The sequence below is a fragment of the Oncorhynchus gorbuscha genome, linkage group LG21 (assembly GCF_021184085.1).
Source record: "Oncorhynchus gorbuscha isolate QuinsamMale2020 ecotype Even-year linkage group LG21, OgorEven_v1.0, whole genome shotgun sequence".
Taxonomy (NCBI): domain Eukaryota; kingdom Metazoa; phylum Chordata; class Actinopteri; order Salmoniformes; family Salmonidae; genus Oncorhynchus; species Oncorhynchus gorbuscha.
The window spans coordinates 20,340,308-20,362,290 of NC_060193.1; the positions used below are offsets into that span (position 1 = coordinate 20,340,308).

Genomic DNA, 21,983 nt, shown 5'->3' on the forward strand with positions numbered 1-21,983 from the left:
GCTTATAATTTTAGAATGTTTGAAGAGAAGGTGTCAACATACTTTTGGTCATGTAGCCATGTAGCCCGAGCCATTATCAAGGCTCGGGTCAATTCGAATTTGTTGACAGTCAATTCAGGAAGTGATATGAATTGAACGTCTTAAAATAGTAAACGTTTTCACATAAATATCTTTCACATATCTTCTCCTGTTCAGCTTACTGAGAAGGTATCAGAAACAACGTTGTTGAGCACCAGAAACTGAATATATAACGTCCTCAATTGTCCACATTACAATAATGTTATACTGTCTAGTATAGTGAACATCCAATACACTCCACTAGGTGTCTCATTAATCTCAATATTCAAATATACTATAAACTCCAACTATTGTCTGTTAGTGTTGTTATTTTCAGTGTTAATGTAATCAATCAACATCATATAAGCCTGATTTGGTGAGTCACTAGAAAAAATGGGATCAAACAATGTCAGTTACATAAGTCTATAAGTGTATATAATGCACTTGTGATGATTTATGTAATATATTTCTTAGTGGAAACATCTAGACAACATGCACAAATGTTTCAGTGTTCACTTTCATCAGTATGTGAGAAACACTTCACAACAAAGATATCATGAAAGCATTCAATAGGGGACATTTACTATATATATTGTCATTTACATGTTTTTAATTGTGAAATGCCCCGTAGTTGTTATCTAATAATGTGTGACAATAGATTTTGATTGTTAGGTTCCCATACATAAAAAGAAAAATCTATGATATGTTCGGATACAATGCAATTCCATTGACAAAAAACATATTTCACATAGACTCAAATTAATTTACTAAGTAGATTACATACATGCACATGAAACAAGTTATTGACAGAACATTGGTATTATTGTAGGCATGACATTACATTGGTGAAATGAAAATTGAAATATGGTCCTCCTTACATATAGTCTTATACAACATATAATCTGAATAACACAAAATGTACAGTATTTCTTGAAGAGAAATAGCAGGAACGCTTTTTCTTGTAACCTCTTTTCTATCCTGTTCATGTGTTTTTTCCACGTATAATTATTTTGCTTTACTTTATCTCAGTACTACTTTCCCTAGTAATCTTTCCACCCTTTCTTCACACCAGCTTTACATTTATCCAAATCTCCCTTGTGTTCCTCAGCTCTCTTCTTCATCTCCTCCAGTTTCTGAACCTTCTCTGTGTCTCCTGTCTCCTTCATCTTGTCAATCAGGAAGTCCAGATGCACTGCTGAGCAGTGGACAGTGAGAGGGCCTTTAGGACTTTCTCTTCCAGGTTGATGACATACTGGTACGACTCCCCCAACAGTCTGTCCTTCTCAAGAGAGCTGCTCCAACTCTGTCTGAAGTCCACTGAACAGACTCCCTTTCTCTACAGCCACTTTCTCATTGATTTCGTACTTTTCAATTCCTCGTATTTGTCCTGAAAACCGATCTGGTCTTGCTAACATACATTTAATATACTTTGACATGCTTGGTGTAGTGAAATGTGGTTTTATACACAGTGCAGGGGTTGTTCTTCACCACACTACACTATAACACACCAGAAGCCTGGAAAGTGGCAGTTCTCCACACAAACACTGCAGGACATTGCCTGTTTAGTTAAATGCCCCATTCTATGGGGACTTTCTCTTTGTAAGGTTCTTCAACAGTATATGTTAAGTCCTTATTTTACTCCATGTCTTTCTTGTGTTCCTCCATGGATGTTTAGAGTCTGTTTGATCTCATCCTGCTTCAGATCAGTCATGTGGATTCACCCACGTAAGATGCTGCCAAATGCCTCCAGTTGTTTGTGTTCTCTGAACTTCTTCAGTAATCCTCACATTTGTAGGTGTTTTTCCACTCTGGAACTCAGAGAAATCCATCATGCCCTCCTCTGACAGGTACCATGCAGGTAGCCTAGCTACCTTAGAGAGTTGACCCAGCAACCGGAGGGTTTAGATAAACATGTGACATTATCATTCATTCTAAACACAATGTGATTTCAGTGACAAAAACATGTCATGTTGATTAAAATTGATTTACAAAGAATGTCATATATGCAAGCTATTGATGAAAGTGTGTTATTAGTACAGGCAGATCCATCATCTGAGGTTATGATTAAGAAAGAAAACATAGCATTGGTTAATCTCATACAACAAATGTGGTTGACATTAAATGTACAGTAGTATTTCTTGAAGAGAAAAAGGGTTAAGAAGAACAGTTTTCATTTCCACCCTGCAAATGTTTTCTATCCTATGTTCATGTTCACATTTTCTTTACACCAGCTTTTAAGTAATCTAAAGCTCCTTTGTATTCCTCCTCAGCTCTCTTCTTCATCTTCTCCAGTTTGTGAATCTTCTCTGTGTTTCCTGTCTCCTTCACCTTCTCAATCAGGAAGTCCAGATGCTGAGCAGTGGACAGTGAGCTGGTCTTTAAGGCTTTCTCTTCCAGATTGATGACACACTGGTATGATTCTTCCACCAGTCTGGCTTTCTCAGATGTGAACTGCTTCAACTCTGACTGAAGTCTGCTGATCTGAGTCTCTTTCTCCCCAGCCGATGTCTTATTGATTTCATACTTATCTTTCAATTTCTCATTCGTCCTTGTAACCTGCCTGGTCATAAAAACATACTTTTTCTTTTCTTTGACATGTTTGGTGTAGTGACATTTCCCAGTACACCTTGTGCAGTGATAGTTCTTCATCACAGTACACCATGAGAGATCTTGGACCCACCAGCAGCCTGGATAGTGACAGTTCTCCTCACAGACTGTGCAGGTGGTAGCCTCACCCTCGGTTGTATCTGCCTTTCTTTTGTATTTCTCCTCAACAATGTATAAAAAGTCCTTGTTTTCCTCCATGACCTTCTTATGTTTATCGAGTGCTTTTTGAGTCTGCTTGATTTCATTCCGTTTCAGATCAATCAGGTGGACCTGCTTGCGTATGTTGCTGACACACTCCTCCAGGTGTTTCTGATCTCTCAGAACTCCTTCAGTCATCTTCACGTTTTGAGGTGTAATTCTACCCAGGAACTCTGTGAATTCCTTCATGCTCTCCTCTGATAAATCCCATAAATTCTTCAAGATGCGTTCTTCTTTCTTGGCCTGGGTTGCTTTTGCAGAGGTGACACTCTTTCTTTGAGAGTTGTTGAATAGGAAATAAATAGATTGATTGCTGTCATCTTTTGCACAGGGGACATGAGCATCTTCTAAGGCCTGTAGAGCATTAGCAGGTTCAAAACCATCTGAGTGTGTGATGAGGGCCACGATGTTCTTCTCCATGTCTTTGCCAAATATAGACAAGACTGAATCAAATATGTACTTCTGTTCAACAGTGATTCGATTTGCACTTGCCTTCACCAATACACCAACAGCATCAATTTGATGGACTCCATATTCAGATCCAAACAACTCAAACAGTTTTTTAGCGATTAGTTGGTCTTCTTGAATCCCTCTGGTGTCTCCATACCCAGGAGTGTCGATGATAGTGAGAGAGTAGGGCACTTTAATTCCCTCAAACCCAAATACATCATATACAGTAATCGCTGTAGTTTGAATTACACTCTGACATTTTCCCTCTTTTTCTTCCTCCACAATCTCAAACCAGACTTTGTCCTCCTGTTTTACGCCCAGGAAATAATTGACTATGGAATTGATCAGAGTTGACTTCCCTGTTCCTGTCTCTCCCACTATCAGAACGGTTCTGTTAACCTTGGTGGAATCTCTCTCTCCAAAGGTCCATCTTCTGAGCAGGCCTTCTTCATCTAGATTATGTTTCTTTGTTTCCAGCTGATACCTTGCAGGAGGTCCTTCTTCGATAAGGATACATGCTATCGTATCTTGAATGTTTGACGATGTGTGTCTAATCATGGGAAATAAATTAACATATGTTATAATATGAAATGTACTTAATCATTTTGTTTTACTGTAAAGGAAGAATCTTAAGTTCTCTGAGAGATCTCAGAGATCTGAAGGCAAAAAGATGAAGACTTTACCAATAAGGCAATTTGTTTTGCTTAAAATACTATATAGCTTTCAACCAATCCCATAAATCAAATCAAGTGGACTGTGGGGATGGGTTTTCCGGATCCAGATGAAGCCATTTCCTCGACAAAAAAACCACTTTCAATGGAGATTCTCCATTCAGCATGCATTTTAGACGAGAGTTGGGCTTAATCTGGGTCTGACAAAACGGCCTATAGAGTTTTGCGGTTTGCATCCGTCAATAATCTATAAAACGTTCAATCTGTCCGTAAAATGTATATAGTTACAAAACTTTTGTGAAACAGCACAGTTAAAAATATATGGCAAATAGAAATCAATCTGGATGGTCTTCAGAAATAGATGGGACGGGTTGAGGGTAGCGGAAGGATAGGAGTAAAAAAATATATATACATTCAATAACATCTGTAATAACAATGAAATCTGCTGAGACTCACTTGTTTGCCATGATGGTCTCTTGGTTGTGTGATCCACTCAGGGAAGATACAGTTGACCGGTGATTGAGCTCTGTAAATGGAAAACATAGTTTCAACGAATTGGTAGACTTGTCCAACTCAGAATTGTTAATATACTTTCATGCCAACTTAAAATGAGGTAGCTGGTTTCACTGCATTTGTAAGTTTAATGTGGTGTCGTAGCATTTGCTGTCATTAAATGTGAAGACTGTTATATTATCAAATCAATTCTCTATGTGTAATTATTCAGTAATTAACTAGGAAGTCGGGGCACCACGGGAAAATGTTGTTTATAGAGTTGCAATTTCCCAAATATAACTCTTCAGATATTTCATTATCTTGCAGTCATTTATTAATGTATTATTACCTCATCAGTCTCATTCCTGAATGTCAAAAACCCTTGGATATCTGCACGAACCATAGCATCATAAATCATGAATCAGCTATATACAAATTGGCTAAATTATTTATTTGCTAACTAATCAATCACAGAATTACATGAGCATACAACAATAGCTATACATTGGTTACTGACATGATACACTGAGCCCTAGTGGGCTAAGCCGATATGACGGCTTGGTAGACAAAGGAAAGGGGTGGGTCCAGCTCAAGAGCATGAAACTCAGTGGACCCACGTCGACTACACTACACACATGGAAATGCGTATACTTTCAACATGAACAACCACTCATTCTGAAATAAATTGCAATTTACATATTTACTAGTATATGCCTTTGTTGTCCCTCTGAGATCGCTGGTCCGTCTGCTGGATAATCAGTCGACAGAAAGTCTCTGGTTTGCCCACCAGAGATCAAAGTCTTTTGTAGTTGTAGCTTGCTATAACGGATACGTCAGAGTACCATTCAGTTGCTTGACCGGTTGCGTTTACCAGACTAAAGTACTTAAACAGCTGCAGCCTGAATAATTGGTCTTTAGTTTGTAGATTTCTTAACCATTTCAGCGTGGGAATGATCTCCACGTTCTCTGGTCTTATCCTTTTGTAGAGTTGCCAACCATTTCAACATGTAGCGACGGATTCCATGTTTTCTGGTCTAATGTACATTTTGGCGGAAGTGGGTTTAATACTGGAGTAGAAAAGGGGGCGTGCCATGATGCTGTGTAATGTCTGTGCTCACGGGGGCGTGGCCAATGACTGATCCTAAGTTACTATGAAAAACTATTCTCATTTGGAAGACTAAGATCACATTGGTATCTTTCCAAAAGTATTCCTATACTCAATCATTTATTTGATACAACATTCAGATGCAAACCCCATAAGTGAGAAGTGTATACAAACAAAGAAACAGTAATGTGTGTCTCCTGTTCTTCATGAGGTCACCAAATGAAACAAACTCGCCAAACTCGACTGTTCCTTAAGAGTCCATGGACCACTCCAACTGCTTGGAATACAGAAATACTGTTCAAGTATTCAACCTTTTGATGTCCAGGTGTCTCTCTGTGTTTCACAGTCACATTCCAATCTCGATACTGCAGAGCTCAGAAGCGGAGTATTTTTCAATCGCCATAAAGCGGGCCCCTCCACCTCTGTGACAGTAGGCAACTTGGCATAAACATTTTACATTCATGAGTTGGGCAAATATGTTATGATTTCTAGTACTATACATTTTAATGGGATGAACTATAATATGGAACGATAAGTAATTTATGTTGAAGGAAGGCTGCTCTAACACTTATTTTAAATGACACAATTTTAATTGTTGAAAGGTTGAGCCTAAATAAGTTCAGCAAACTAAACTCCTTGTCCAGTCAAACTAGCTATTTGAAGGGCATATATAAATGTATAAAAGTTCACACAACATACATTTTTTTTTGTTGCTCTGAGCGGGTTTAATGTATAGAAAGTAATTAATAAATGATGAATGAATGAAGAACAGACTATATAAATGTTCATGTAAACATATTACCTGAACATATAAAATAGATAACCCAATAACAACAATACAAACAACGATAGCAACAACTCACTTTCACCCAGGTATTCAATGAACATACAGTGTGCCTTCAGAAAGTATTCACACACCCTGACTTTTTCCACATGTTGTTGTGTTACAGCCTGAAATTAAAATGGTTTAAATTCAATGGCCAATACACCCCAAAGTGGAATTACGTTTTTAGAATTTTTTATAAATTAATTTTAAAAATGAAAAGCTGAAATGTCTTGAGTCAATAAGTATTCAATCCCTTTTATTATGGAAAAGCTACATAAGGTCAGGAGTAAACAATATGCTTAGCAAGTCACCTAATAAGTTGCATGGACTCACTAATAGTATTGCAATACTACAGGAACAAGTATTGCAATAATAGTATTTCAAATGTAAAATTATTTTTGAATGACTACCTCATCTCTGTACCCCTTACACACAATATTCTGTAAGGTCCCTGAGTCAAGCAGTGAATTTCAAACACAGATTCAACCACAAAGAATAGGGAGGTGTTTCAATGCCTCACAAAGAAGGGCACCCATTGGTTGATGGGTAAAAAATATCCCTTTGAGCATGGTGAAGTTATTAAATACACATTGAATGGTGTATCAATACACCCTGTCATTACAAAGATACATATGTCCTTCCTAACTCAGTTGAATGAAACCGCTCAGGGATTTCATCATGAGGTAAATGGTGACTTTAAAACAGTTACAGAGTTTCATGGCTTTCATGGCTGGGTCAGATGGTTTTGATCCTTTCTTCTTTAACCCTATAATTGCCAAGCCTATCCAAAGGAAGTTTCAAGGCAGATTGCAAGAACTCTCTGATCGCCACCTCTGGATCATTGGATGCATCCTGAGGAATCCCCTAATATATTACATTTTCACGCATGCTACGCGTTTGTATGTCTAGTAGCAACTCCCTCATCACCCTGGTTTCACTGAGTTGACAATCCATGTTAGAATCTCAGTCAAGAGATTCGAACTCGCAACCTTTGGGTTGCTAGACAGTCTGAAGAGTGGACATATTGAAAGAGATCATGATACCTCACATCTCAAAATAGGGCTACTTAATGTTAGATCCCTTACTTCAAAGGCAATTATAGTCAATAAACTAATCACCGATCATAATCTTGATGTGATTGGCCTGACTGAAACATGGCTTAAGCCTGCTGAATTTACTGTGTTAAATGAGGCCTCACCTCCTGGCTACACTAGTGACCATATCCCCCGTGCATCCCGCAAAGGTGGAGGTGTTGCTAACATTTACGATAGCAAATTTCAATTTCCCAAAAAATTACGTTTTCGTCTTTTGAGCTTCTAGTCATGAAATCTATGCAGCCTACTCAATCACTTTTTTTAGCTACTGTTTTACAGGCCTACTGGGCCATATACAGTGTTCCTCATTGAGTTCCCTGAATTCCTATCGGACCTTGTAGTCATAGCAGATAATATTCTAATCTTTGGTGACTTTAATATTCACATGGAAAAGTCCACAGACCCACTCCAAAAGGTTTTCGGAGCCATCATCGACTCAGTGGGTTTTGTCAAACATGTCTCTGGACCCACTCACTGTCACAGTCATACTCTGGACCTAGTTTTGTCCCATGGAATAAATGTTGTGGATCTTAATGTTTTTCCTCATAATCCTGGACAATCGGACAACCATTTTATTATGTTTGCAATTGCAACAAATAATCTGCTCAGACCTCAACCAAGGAACATCAAAAGTCGTGCTATAAATTCACAGACAACACAAAGATTCCTTGATGTCCTTCCAGATTCCCTCTGTCTACCCAAGGACGCCAGAGGACAAAAATCAGTTAACCACCTAACTGAGGAACTCAATTTAACCTTGCGCAATACCCTAGATGCAGTTGCACCCCTAAAAACTAAAAGAAAGAAGAAGAAGAAGAAACTAGCTCCCTGGTACACAGAAAATACCCGAGCTCTGGAAGTCTTCCAACTAGCTTGGAAAGACAGTACCGTGCAGTACCGAAGAGCCCTTACTGCTGCTCGATCATCCTATTTTTCCAACTTAATTGAGGAAAATAAGAACAATCCGAAATTCCTTTTTGATACTGTCGCAAAGCTAACTAAAACGCAGCATTCCCCAAGAGAGGATTGCTTTCACTTCAGCAGTGATAAATTCATGAACTTCTTTGAGGAAAAGATCATGATTATTAGAAAGCAAATTACGGACTCCTCTTTAAATCTACGTATTCCTTCAAAGCTCAGTTGTCCTGAGTCTGCACAACTCTGGCAGGACCTAGGATCAAGAGAGACGCTCAAGTGTTTTAGTACTATATCTCTTGACACAATGATGAAAATAATCATGGCGGCTAAACCTTCAAGCTGCATACTGGACCCTATTCAAACTAAACTACTGAAAGAGCTGCTTGGCCCTCCTATGTTGAACATAATAAACGGCTCTCTATCCACCGGATGTGTACCAAACTCGCTAAAAGTGGCAGTAATAAAGCCTCTCTTGAAAAAGTCAAACCATGACCCAGAAAATATAAAAAATTATCGGCCTATATCGAATCTTCCATTCCTCTCAAAAAAATGTAAAAGGCTGTTGCGCAGCAACTCACTGCCTTCCTGAAGACAAACAATGTATACGAAATGCTTCAGTCTGGTTTTAGACCCCATCATAGCACTGAGACTGCACTTGTGAAGTTGGTAAATTACCTTTTAATGGCATCAGACCGAGGCTCTGCATCTGTCCTCGTGCTCCTAGACCTTAGTGCTGCTTTTGATACCATTCTTTTTGAGAGATTGGAAACCCAAATTGGTCTACACGGACAGGTTCTGGACTGGTTTAGATCTTATCTGTCGGAAAGATATCAGTTTGTCTCTGTGAATGGTTTGTCCTCTGACAAATCAACTGTAAATTTCGGTGTTCCTCAAGGTTCCGTTTTAGGACCACTATTGTTTTCACAATATATTTGACCTCTTGGGGATGTCATTAGAAAACAATGTTAACTTTCACTGCTATACGGTTGACACACAGCTGTACATTTCAATGAAACATGGTGAAGCCCCAAAATTGCCCTCGCTAGAAGCATGTGTTTCAGACATAAGGAGGTGGATGGCTGCAAACTTTCTACTTTTAAACTCGGACAAAACAGAGATGCTTGTTCTAGGTCCCAAGAAACCAAGAGATCTCCTGCTGAATCTGACAATTAATGTTAATGCTTGTACAGTCGTCTCAAATAAAACTGTGAAGGACCTCTGCGTTACTCTGGACCCTGAACTCTCTTTTGAAGAACACATGAAGACCATTTCAAGGACAGCTTTTTTCTATCTACGTAACATTGCAAAAATCAGAAACTTTCTGTCCAGAAATGATGCAGAAAAATTAATCCATGATTTTGTCACTTCTAGGTTAGACTACTGCAATGCTCTACTTTCCGGCTACCCAGATAAAGCATTAAATAAACTTCAGTTAGTGCTAAATACGGCTGCTACAATCCTGACTAGAACCAAAAAATGTGATCATATTACTCCAGTGCTAGCCTCCCTACACTGGCTTCCTGTCAAGGCAAGGGCTGATTTCAAGGTTTTACTGCTAACCTACAAAGCATTACATGGGCTTGCTCCTACCTATCTCTCTGATTTGGTCCTGCCGTACATACCTACACGAACACTACGGTCACAAGACGCAGCACTCCTAATTGTCCCTATAATTTCTAAGCAAACAGCTGGGGGCAGGGCGTTCTCCTATAGAGCTACATTTTTATGGAATGTTCTGCCTACCCATGTAAGAGATGCAAACTCGGTCTCAACCTTTAAGTCTTTACTGAAGACTCATCTCTTCAGTGGGTCATATGATTGAGTGTAGTCTGGCCCAGGAGTGGGAAGGTGAATGGAAAGGCTCTGGAGCATCGAACAGCCCTTGCTGTCTCTGCCTGGCCGGTTCCCCTCTTTCCACAGGGATTCTCTGCCTCTAACCCTATTACAGGGTCTGAGTCACTGGATTACTAGGGCTCTTTCATACCATCCCTGGGAGGGGTGCGTCACTTGAGTGGGTTAAGTCACTGATGTGAACTTCCTGTCTGGGTTGGCGCCCCCCACTGGGTTGTGCCGTGGCGGAGATCTTTGTGGGCCATACTCGGCCTTGTCTCAGGATGGTAAGTTGGTGGTTGAAGATATCCCTCTAGTGGTGTGGGGGCTGTGCTTTGGCAAAGTGGGTGGGGTTATCCTGCCTGTTTGGCCCTGTCCGGGGGTATCATCGGATGGGGCCACAGTGTCTCCTGACCCCTCCTGTCTCAGCCTCCAGTATTTATGCTGCAGTAGTTTATGTGTCGGGGGGCTAGGGTCAGTTTGTTATATCTGGAGTACTTCTCCTGTCCTATCCGGTGTCCTGTGTGAATTTAAGTATGCCCTCTCTAATTCTCTCTTTCTTTCTTTCTCTCTCTCGGAGGACCTGAGCCCTAGGACCATGCCTCAGGACTACCTGACATGAGGACTCCTTGCTGTCCCCAGTCCACCTGGCCGTGCTGCTGCTCCAGTTTCAACTGTTCTGCCTGTGGTTATTATTATTTGACCATGCTGGTCATTTATGAACATTTTAACATCTTGGCCATGTTCTGTTATAATCTCCACCCGGCACAGCCAGAAGAGGACTGGCCACCCCACATAGCCTGGTTCCTCTCTAGGTTTCTTCCTAGGTTTTGGCCTTTCTAGGGAGTTTTTCCTAGCCACCGTGCTTCTACACCTGCATTGCTTGCTGTTCGGGGTTTTAGGCTAGGTTTTTGTACAGCACTTTGAAATATCAGTTGATGTATGAAGGGCTATATAAATGGATTTGATTTGATTTGATTTGACACCATTTCATTGGTAGGAGGGACATTCCAGCTTCAAGTGGTGTCAGATTTCACACCCTACGTCCCCATAGGCTGAAAATATATACTGTTGTGTTTGTGAGAACCAGGGCTATCACTCACACAAGCCATTAGATCTATGGTGTCCACAGATTGATTTAAGAAGCAAAGATGTAGGAACCAGAACCAGATCACGCAGCTCCCCTCAGCAGGAGACTTTACATCTAATATTATTTATTAAAGATTTATGCACAGATAGAAGGGAACCAATAAAAATGTTAAAATGTATTAAAAATGGCAAAGCTCCTAGTTGAGGCTTTGCAATCTGGTTACTGCAGTTCATTTGTCTAATCCCATGTAAGGAGAGGAAGGCATCAATAATATTACAATGCTGTATTCATTTAATTTAAACATATATACTCCTATTTGACATGCATTCATATTCATATTCATATGGGACATGTTATCCTATATCACATGCAAGTGTTTGTTTTGTATCCAATGCAATTAGCTTACTTTAGGATGTAGTAGCCTAGAACTTCTAATCTAGTTTGATTGCATCATATCACCTTTCAATATTAGTTATCAACTAATATAAATCCATGTTATCTTGAACATCGGTGTCATTTAATAAAATGCACGGCTGTGAAAGTTGTATGAATTTATCACAACGCAAGCCTACTCATTTGAAAGGAACAGCAGCTCTAATACAATATTGAATACAGTGAAACACCACTATTCTGGCTATTAATCATTCTTAAACAGTCAATAATGTTCGGTGTGAACTTCATTCATGTGCAGGAACAGAGGATATCGATTCTGTGATTTGTTTACTTGTTATTCGTGTCAGGTATTTTCATTTTGGGATAGTTGTTCACTGAATTTCTAGCATTAGCTGCTAATGCTGCTACAGTGGCTACAAACTTCTCGTGCTCTGTCCCACAAGTCCTGTCCCACATGTCTCACACTCTGTTCGAGTCCTGTCCCATATGTCATTGACTTATTGGAAAAGTGCTACCCTCTAAGGTCTCTCCTTTGAAGGCCGGTACACAACAGGCAGCTGTTACTGTTACTGGATTGGTTAAAATTTCTAAGAGTCTATTGAAACACCCGTGAGTCAATCTAAGTAACATAAAAAATGACATCAAAATCTGTCAGTTTCAGCTTGAGATCTGCGTCTCAATCCACTGCATCCGCCTATGTTGGCCTTCCACATCTGGGGTGGAAGGTGGTCGAGTTAGCCAGACCATGAGACATCGTGAAAGTCAATCTTCTCACAGAAATATCTGTCGTGTCCGAATGGGTCTATGGAAAGGGGGGACTCTCATTAACACAATGGTGTTCTCTGTTTTGCTTTGTGACCCCTACAAATGTAACAGGACTCAGCTTAAGGTAACCCATACAAACTAATTGAAGTAAAGAGCTAGTTTTGTACCAAAACAATATGTGTCAAAACATACAGTATATACTGTACGTACATATATTTCCTGAGCTTTCTTATACTGGATAAAAATATGCTCGGGACATGCAACAATTTCAATGATTTCACTAAGTTACAGCTCACATGAGGAAAGCAGTCAGTTGAAATGTATTCATTAGGCCCTGATCTATGGATTCCACATGACTGGGTATGGACGCAGCCTGAGAGGGCATAGGCCTACCCACTTGGGAGCCAGGTCCAGCAAATCAGAATTAGTTTTTCCCCACAAAAGGGCTTTATTACAGACAGAAATACTGCTCAGTTTCATCAGCTGTCCAGGTGGCTTGTCTCAGATGATCCAGCAGGTGAAGAAGTCAGATGTGGAAGTCCTGGGTTGGCGTGGTTACTCATGGTCTGCGGTTGTGAGGACGGTTGGATGTACTGCCAAATTCTCTAAAACGACGTTGGAGGAGGCTTATGGTAGTGAAATTAACATGAAATTCTCTGGCAACAGCTCGTGGACATTCCTGCAGTCAGCCAGCCAATTGCACGCTCCCTCAACACTTGAGACATCTGTGGCATTGTGTTGTGTGACAAAGTTGCACATTTTAGAGTGGCCATTTATTGTCCCCAGCACAAGTTGCACCTGTGGTATGTATTAATTTGTGGATGTGAATCACTCATTTAAATTTACATCACCCATTTCTTGATATGCAACAGCTGTCAGGTGGATGGATTATCTTGACAAATTAGAAATGCTCAATAACAGGGATGTAAACAAATGTCTGCATAAAACAGAGAAAATAAATTAGCTTTTTGTGTGTATGGAACATTTCTAGGATCTTTTATTTCAGCTCATGAAACATGGGACCAACACTACATGTTGTGTTTATATTTTTGCTCAGTATATACAGTGCCTTCGGAAATTATTTAGACCCAGTGACTTTTTTCACATTTTGTTACGATAAAGCCTTATTTTTAAATGGATCAAACTAAATTAAATCCCCAGCAAACTACAGACAATAGCCCATAATGACAAAGCAAAAACAGGCTTTTAGAAATATTTGCAAATGTATTAAAAATAAAAAGAGAAATACCTTATTTACATAAGTATTCAGACCTTAGTATGAGACTTTTGTTTCAATTGACCATTCTTGAGATGGTTCTACAACTTTATTGGAGTCCACCTGTGGTAAAATAAATTGATTGGACATGATTTGGAAAGGCACACACCTGTCTATATAAGGTTCCACAGTTGACAGTGCATGTCAGAGCAAAAACCAAGCAATGAGATCCGAGACAGGATTGTGTTGAGGCACAGATCTGGGAAAGGGGACCAAAACATTTCTGCATGATTGAATGTCCCCAAGAACACATTGTTCTCCATCATTCTTAAATGGAAGAAGTTTGGAACCACCAACACTCTTCTTAGAGCTGGCCGCCTGGCCAAAATGAGCAATCGGGGGAGAAAGACCTTGGTCAGGGAGGTGACCAAGAACCCGATCGTCACTCTGACAGAGCACCAGAGTTCCTCTGTGGAGATGGGAGAACCTTCCATAAGGACAACCATCTCTGCAGCACTCTACCAATCAGGCCTTTATGGTAGAGGGACCAGACGGAAGCCACTCTTCAGTAAAAGGCACATGACAGCACTCTGAGTTTGATAAAAGTCACCTAATGGCTCTCAGACCAGGAGAAACAAGATTCTCTGGTTTGAAGAAACCAAGATTGAACACTTTGGCCTGAATGCCAAGCGTCACATCTGGAGGAAATCTAGCACCATCGCTAAGGTGAAACACGTTCGTGGCAGCATCATTCTTTGGCGATCGAGGTAAAGATGAACGGATCGAGGTAAAGATGAACGGAGTGAGGTACAGAGAGATCCTTGATGAACACCTGCTACAGAGCGCTCAGGACCTCAGACTGGAATGAAGGTTCACCTTCCAAAGGGACAACGACCCTGTAATTGCTGCCAAAGGTGCTTCAACAAAGTACTGAGTAAAGCGTTTGAATACTTATGTAAATGTGATATTTCAGTTTTATTAAATTGAAAAATTAGCAAACATTTCTAAAAACCTGTTTGTGCTTTGTCATTATGTGTTATTGTGCGTGGATTTATGATGAAAAACAAATATTTAATACATTTTAGAGTAAGGCAGTAACGTAACAAAATGTGGAAAAGGTCAAAGGGTCTGAATACCTTCCGAAGGGACTGTATCTCATACATATAGGACAGACATTTCAAAACAAAATCTGCATTTTTTGCCATTTATTAATGTGTTATTCAATGCGGTTCTATGGGTTAGAGTAGCAAAGGCCAAATTAAATATTTTATCAAATACATTTTTGGGGTTGTATTACGATCCAACATCTGTACCTCCTTTTATTATCAAACGTAGTTGGCCAGTTGGTAGGTGGAGGACATAGTGGATGTTCATTGCTACACAGGTTGAACCTGTCTAAATGGGCATATCAATGCAAAGATTAAAGAGCCCAGGATGCAACAATTACTCTAGTAGGTTTACTTCTTTCATTATATTCCGAAACAAAATGTGGATGAATCAAGTCATAATGATTGGCTGAGAAACGTAAGTTCTGCTAGGTCTGTTTTTTACCTGCTTGTAATAATTTCCTCAAATTAACCTACATGAAACTACGAGGGGGATGGGTAGAGGCAGAAACAGTAGACTGGCCTCTGCTGCTTCGTGAGGGAGTAGTTACAGGCACAGCTCTGAGGGGGGCGTTAAAACACAAGGAAAACGGTTGCTTTGTTGCTTATCCTGGAAACCCAGGTACTGATTACAGGTTTTGATTGAATATAATAATTCTCTTGGAGCCTCCGGTCTTGTAGTGACCTCAAAACAGCTTTGCCTCCGACATACACACAGATACTTGCACGCACACCTACACACACACACACACACACACACACACACAGACACACACACACACACACATGTCCCATGAGAATGCTGAGTAAGGGCAGTGTGGTGGTGAGGTGCAGTACAGAACTCATCTTCGGTTCCTATTTCCCCCTGGTGTTCATTTGAATAACATGTGGTAAATACCATCTCTAATGGCAGTACCCAGACAGTTGGCTTGTCATGCTCATTAAAATTGGCCTGTAAAGTGTACTGTAGGTAGGATTCTAGCTCGCTGTAGCTATCGTCTTACATAGAACACAGGGACTGAAGACTTCTCATTAAATATGTCATTCTATTTATGTCATTGCTGATGGTTAAAGTGAGCCAGAGGACAAAACATTATTTCCATAATCATCATACTAATATAATATAGAACATAATATATAATTTAATATTATATAGGCTAATAATAAAAATTTCATAATGACTGCACCTGTCACAATTTGACTCTGTTTATGGTGTCATCTTTAGTGGGATCTCTTTGGCCCGATGCTGACAGCTGTAGAAGCAACTGTTGTTGAATGGGGTTAATAAGGTCTGAGGTTTACACAGGATTAGGAACTCTTATATGTTTTGTTCAATGAGATAACATGAGTCAGTTAACATGACCTTTATGAATTATGAATCCTTAATGACATTTTCTTTATGTGCTTATTTTCATTACATGAAGCTTTCAATTTTCCAAAAGTGATGTTAGCTGATGAAGATGATCTCGCAGAACAAAACATATGAGATCTCCTAAGCCTGTGTTTACCATGGACCTTATTTTCTGTGTTTTTCCTGTCACGTTCGTTGGAATAATGGTCGGACCAAGGCGCAGCGTATGTTGAGTTTCACAAAATTTTAATAGAAAGTGAAACTAAGCAAAGACAAAAAATAAAAAACAATAAACTAACAATGAACCGTGACTACAGAGATGCTAACTCAAAACAATATCCCATCACCCACAGGTGGGAAAAATGCTACTTAATAACCTCTTGGTGCACGGATCCCTTTAGCAGGATCATTTTCGTAAACAACCGCTGAATTGCAGAGCGCCAAAAAAAATGTAAATACTAAAAATATACTGAAATAAACACCGCTTAGTTTGTTAATCCACCTATCATGTCAGATTTTGAAAATATGCTTGACAGCGAAAGCAACCCAAGCGTTTGTGAGTTTATCGATCTCTAGAGAAAACAGTAAGAACACCTAGCAGCCATGTAGATTGGTCACGAAAGCCAGAAAAGCAATCAAATTTATCGCTTACCTTTGATGATCTTCGGATGTTTACACTCACGAGACTCCCAGTTACACAATAAATGTTATTTTTGTTCGAAACAAATTATTTTTCTAACTAAAAACCTCCATTTGGTTTGCGCGTTATGTTCAGAAAACCACAGGCTCGTTCCGGTCCTGAAGGGCAGACAAAAATTCCCAAAAGTATCTGTAATGTTCGTAGAAACATGTGAAACATTTTTAAGCATGATCCCCAATTAGAGACAATGATAGCCAGCTGCCTCTAATTGGAACTCATACCAAAACACCAACATAGAAAAAACAAACTAGAACCCCACATAAAAAATATAAACTAGACTAAAACCCCATAGTCACACCCTGACCTACTCTACCATAGAAAATACAGGCTTTCTATGGTCAGGACGTGACATTTCCCCTCAAAAATGTAATAATAATAATATGAATTTCTCCGTATAGACTTTGGCCAATGGCCGACTTCGTGCCTACAAAAAGACCATTACTATTGCTATGATAATATTATCCTTAGGCTTTCTACAATTTGAGAAATAAAGTATTATTTTTAAATTGATAGTTACACAGAAATGTGGGACAGTTTTGCACTACTACGCATGCCATTGTTAAACAAATATGTTGAACTGTTTCTGACAATATTGTAAAGTATTATGTTTGTTTTAAAACTTATTCATCAGCATGGTAAATGTCAATGTGCTTGTTTGATTAACTACTAGCCATATTCTAATAAATCAACTTTATTGTCCTGGGTTGTTATTGTTCATTCTACATGGCCCTAACAAGTGAAACATTTTGTAACCACAGTTCATTTCTGTTTGTGACAATATTTGTAAAGGATTAAGACTTTTTCAAGGCATAAGCTATTCATCAGCATTGCTGTCATTATTCATCAATGATGTCCTAAAACACATACTTTTATGATATAGCCTACATACAGTACATTGTGTGATTAACTCCCAGCCATATTCTAATAAATTCACTTTCTTGTCCTGGAATGTTACTGTTTGTTCTACATGGTGGGCGGCAGGTAGCCTAGTGGTTAGGACATTGGACTAAAAACCAAAAGGTTGCAACCTCAAATCCCCAAGCTGACAAGGTAATAATCTGTCGTATTGCCCCTGAACAAGAATATGTTCTTAACTGACTTGCCTAGTTAAATAAAGGTAAATAAAATGGCCCTTTCTCTATGTTAACAACCATAGCCCTGTAAACTATAAAAACCTATTCATCCTCTCACGCAAACCAACCCGAACACAGACCAACCCAGACAGCAAGTGCAGGACAACATGTGTGGTCCAACCAAGAGCAAAACGCCCGGGCCATCTGAACTGGTCTTGTGCAGGGGGCTTAACTGAACTTAAAACTTTTTCTTATCTTTTTCACTACAAAATAAAATGTTTTTACATGTAGTCACTATGGTGCTGGAGATAATGAATTTGAGGTTAAAAGATATTTTCCTTTAAACTTACCTCTGTGCCAGGAAATTATTTGCCTCAGTTCTGCAGTCAGAGGAATGGGGAAGGAGAGAGAGAAAGAGGCTAGGTTTGTTGCAGGTCTTATAGCGCAATATTCTCCTCCTACCTCACCTCAACAGTACAGTACTCACCCTCTCACCAAGTCAGCTGATTTCAGAGGAGGTCATTTTTCAGCAAAGGGTACCATGTAGGTGGCAAATTCCATACCCCCCCCCCCCCCCCCCCCCCGGAAGATACAAATAAATAATTTTAAATTGTCATATATTGTGGTAGATATTTGATGTCACGTAGCTATTTTGCATCCACTGGTTCTAGGGCCGTTGTGAATTTCAGCATTTTAGAAAAAGGCTCAGTATCGTTATCCTCAAAAGGGTTGCAGAATTGAAAACAAGGGATCCAATCATTTGTATTGTTAAACAAAGTAAGATAATTTGTTCACAATCTTTTTTTACCATACAATATACTGTAGCTCAGTACTTGTATTATTTATTTTATATAGTATTTTTTGTTAATCTTTGTCAAGGGTTGCAATCATTTTTGACCCAGCTGTATCTCAACCACAACTGAAAAAAATAATAATTCTGTATTACTATAAACTGTTGGTCTAACAGCTCTAACAGTAACTCTAATAGAATGTTAAATGTGCAACCAGAGGGTGAAAAAACTCTAGACCACCTTTACTCCACACACACCTTTACTCCACACACAAAGACGCATACAAAGCTCTCCCTCACCCTCCATTTGGTAATTCTGACCATAATTCTATCCTCCTTATTCCTGCTTACAAACTCAAATTAAAGCAGGAAGCACCAGTGACTCGGCCAATAAAAAAAGTGCTCAGATGAAGCAGATACAAATCAACAGGACTGTTTTCCTAGCACAGACTGGAATATGTTCCGGTAGTCTTCAGATTCTTCCGGCATTGAGGAGAACACTACATCAGTCATTGGCTTCATCAATAAGTGCGTCGATGACATCGTCCCCACAGTGACCGTACATACATTCCCCAACCAGAAGCCATGGATTACAGGCAACATCCGGACTGAGCTAAAGGCTAGAGCTGTCGCTTTCAAGGAGCAGGACTCTAATCCGGAAGTTTATAAGAAATCCCGCTCGTCGGATGTGGCAGGGCTTGCAAACCATTACAGACTAGAAAGGGAAGCACAGCCAAGAGCTGTGGGGTTTTAGGATGGGTTTATGTATAGCACTTTGTGACATCTGCTGATGTAAAAAAGGCTTTATAAATAAATACATTTGATTGATTGACCGAAAGACAAACTCTGTCTACCCGATGTACCATGATCTGGATCGAAAGGGACCAAAGCGTGTTCCAGTTCCCATTGGGAACGAGATCAGAATGACTGCTAAGGCTTGACCCATAAATCACATTTCTCCCAAATTACATTATTGTCTCAGTGCTGCAACTCCTCAACGGGCTCGGGAGAGGCGAAGGTGGAGTCATGCGTCCTCCAAAACATGACCCGCCAAACCGCGTTTCTTAACCTGATAGCTAGCCGCACCAATGTGTCGGAGGAAACATTGTTCAACTGATGACTGAAGTCAAACTGTAATCGTATTCGGAAAATTCTCCATATCCGTTACGATACTCGTTTTGGCAGAGTACTCATCACAAACCTACTCACCAGAAATGTCACCCATTGATTATGTTTGGGATGCTCTGGATCGATGTGTATGACAGCGTGTTCCAGTTCCCGCCAATATCCAGCAACTTTGCACAGCCATTGAAGAGGAGTGGGAAAACATTGCAAAGGCCACAATCAACAGCCTGATCAACTATGCGAAGGCTTGTGTTGCGCTGCATAAGGCAAGTGGTGGTCACATCAGATAATGACTGGTTTTCTAATCTATGGCCCTACCTTTTTTTCCCAGTCATATGAAATCCATAGATTAGGGCCTAATTAATTAATTTAAATTGACTGATTTCCTTATATGAACTGTAACTCAGTAAAATCTTAGAAATTGTTGCACGTTGCGTAACATTTTTGTTCAGTATACTACATACATACATACATTTGAAAACCACTGCAGAAGATTTTGTCATCTTCCAATTAAGTATCCTAGTTTAGTTTTTTGGCTACTTGAAGTGAATTAGGGCTTATCAGTCCCAGCCCACCTCTTCCAATGAATTGTGGAAAAGTGTGCATCAAATTCTACTAGATTAAGAGACAAAATGTGTGTAATTTTTGGACTTTCTGCAGATAGTAAAACCATAAGATGCCTCAGTTGCTGCGGTCGCACCCAAACGGATCTTAGCTATATGCCCAGTCTTGTGAAGTCACACAAAGACAAGTTTGTATCAGGTTAGAAAAAAACACTAGCATATAACAAGAGACAATTCTCTGAGTAGTATAACACCGGATAGCATGACTAATTTTGTAATTTTACCGACAGAACTCAGTCGATGACTATATTGCTGTTAGATCTAAAATATACTCATCACTTATCAACCTGGCCAGTCAGCAACAGACTTGTATTACCTATAAGTGAGACTGAAGGGTTTAGATTCAGCTTGCTTTTCCTTTTGATTTATTGTATTGGGACCATGGTCATGGAGTACTTTCTGACAAAAGGGTCCATGGGAGCCAAAGCCAATCCAGTTCTAGACAGCTCAGCATGGGAAGAGGATACATGCTCTATTTTTCAACCTGGTGCTTTCACTCTGAGGCCACTCCCTTCATTTAGTCACCTGATTTCACAGAATACACCTGCATTCTCTCCACACTACCAGTATATACCTGAACTTTTCTCTGAAATCAGCTGACTTTTTGAGAGGAGGTGAGCAGACTGCAGCATTACGGCGCATGTCCCCCCTTAGAGCACACGTTTATCCTTGGAAGGACTGTTGAAAAGGTTCACCCTTAGAAAACTAAATCATGTAAACAATGTCAGTGAAGTGGCGTAGACTGTGGAACCAGAACCAGATATTGCTTGTGACAACTAGCTCTTCTTGTCACAAGATATTCAATGGACCTTGCATTATGTACATTGTGAACAATGATACTGTTGATAGAACAATACTATTTTGTTAGGGGATTTACACAAAGTAGATGTAACTTCAATGTCTGGGGCATATTTCAGGAATATTTCACATTTCATTATATGGGTTATTGTTAGCAAACACATTTGGCACTTGGTATCACTCAGGAGAGAGTATTTCACATGAACAATTTGCCATTTGCTATTGCACAGGCATTTTTAAAAGCAACCTTTTACCAAGCACAACTGTATACCCTCTGCTCTGCTGAATAAATGGGTTGCGTTCTTGGTCGACGACATTGCCAACTGGCCGACTACATCACACTGTTCGATAGGTGTTTATCATATCAGCTAACCACATCATGTGATATAGTAATCTGATGCCTGACTGTGCTTTTGATTACATTGATTGATACAATGCAATCTGCAATGGAACGCACGCAACCATGAGCTCTCTTCTCCGAAAACAGCTGACTTTGTGAGAGGCGGTTTGGGCTACTGGTGGGAGGAGAATGACCCTAGAGGGTTGGGCTGTTTTACTTTATGCATGCAACACCCATTTGGCAGGGCTGTATCTTTAGAGAAGTCCTCTGCCAGGGGAAGACCAATAACGTATTTCCTTGGGCATTGTTTTATGTCTGGATGGTATTGTTTTATGTCTGAATGGTATTGTTTTATGTCTGGGTGG

At 39.8% G+C, this 21,983-nt stretch overlaps 1 protein-coding gene across 2 annotated transcripts; it reads right to left on the minus strand.

The window, feature by feature from the left end:
* Window positions 1-649: 649 nt before the first annotated feature.
* On the minus strand, window positions 650-18,415 carry LOC124007696. 2 transcript variants are annotated; one of them, XM_046318388.1, is made up of 4 exons: window positions 18,293-18,415; window positions 16,822-16,967; window positions 4,440-4,509; window positions 650-3,862 (listed from the first exon to the last, which is right to left on the minus strand). In XM_046318388.1, the coding sequence occupies exons 3-4, from the start codon at window positions 4,448-4,450 to the stop codon at window positions 2,269-2,271; spliced, it is 1,605 nt and encodes a 534-aa protein (XP_046174344.1). In that variant the 5' UTR covers window positions 4,451-4,509; window positions 16,822-16,967; window positions 18,293-18,415; the 3' UTR covers window positions 650-2,268. The 2 variants fall into 2 exon arrangements, with proteins under 2 accessions (XP_046174344.1, XP_046174345.1); XM_046318389.1 differs by lacking the exon at window positions 16,822-16,967 and having other exon boundaries at window positions 18,293-18,332.
* Between the last annotated feature and the right edge of the window lie 3,568 nt (window positions 18,416-21,983).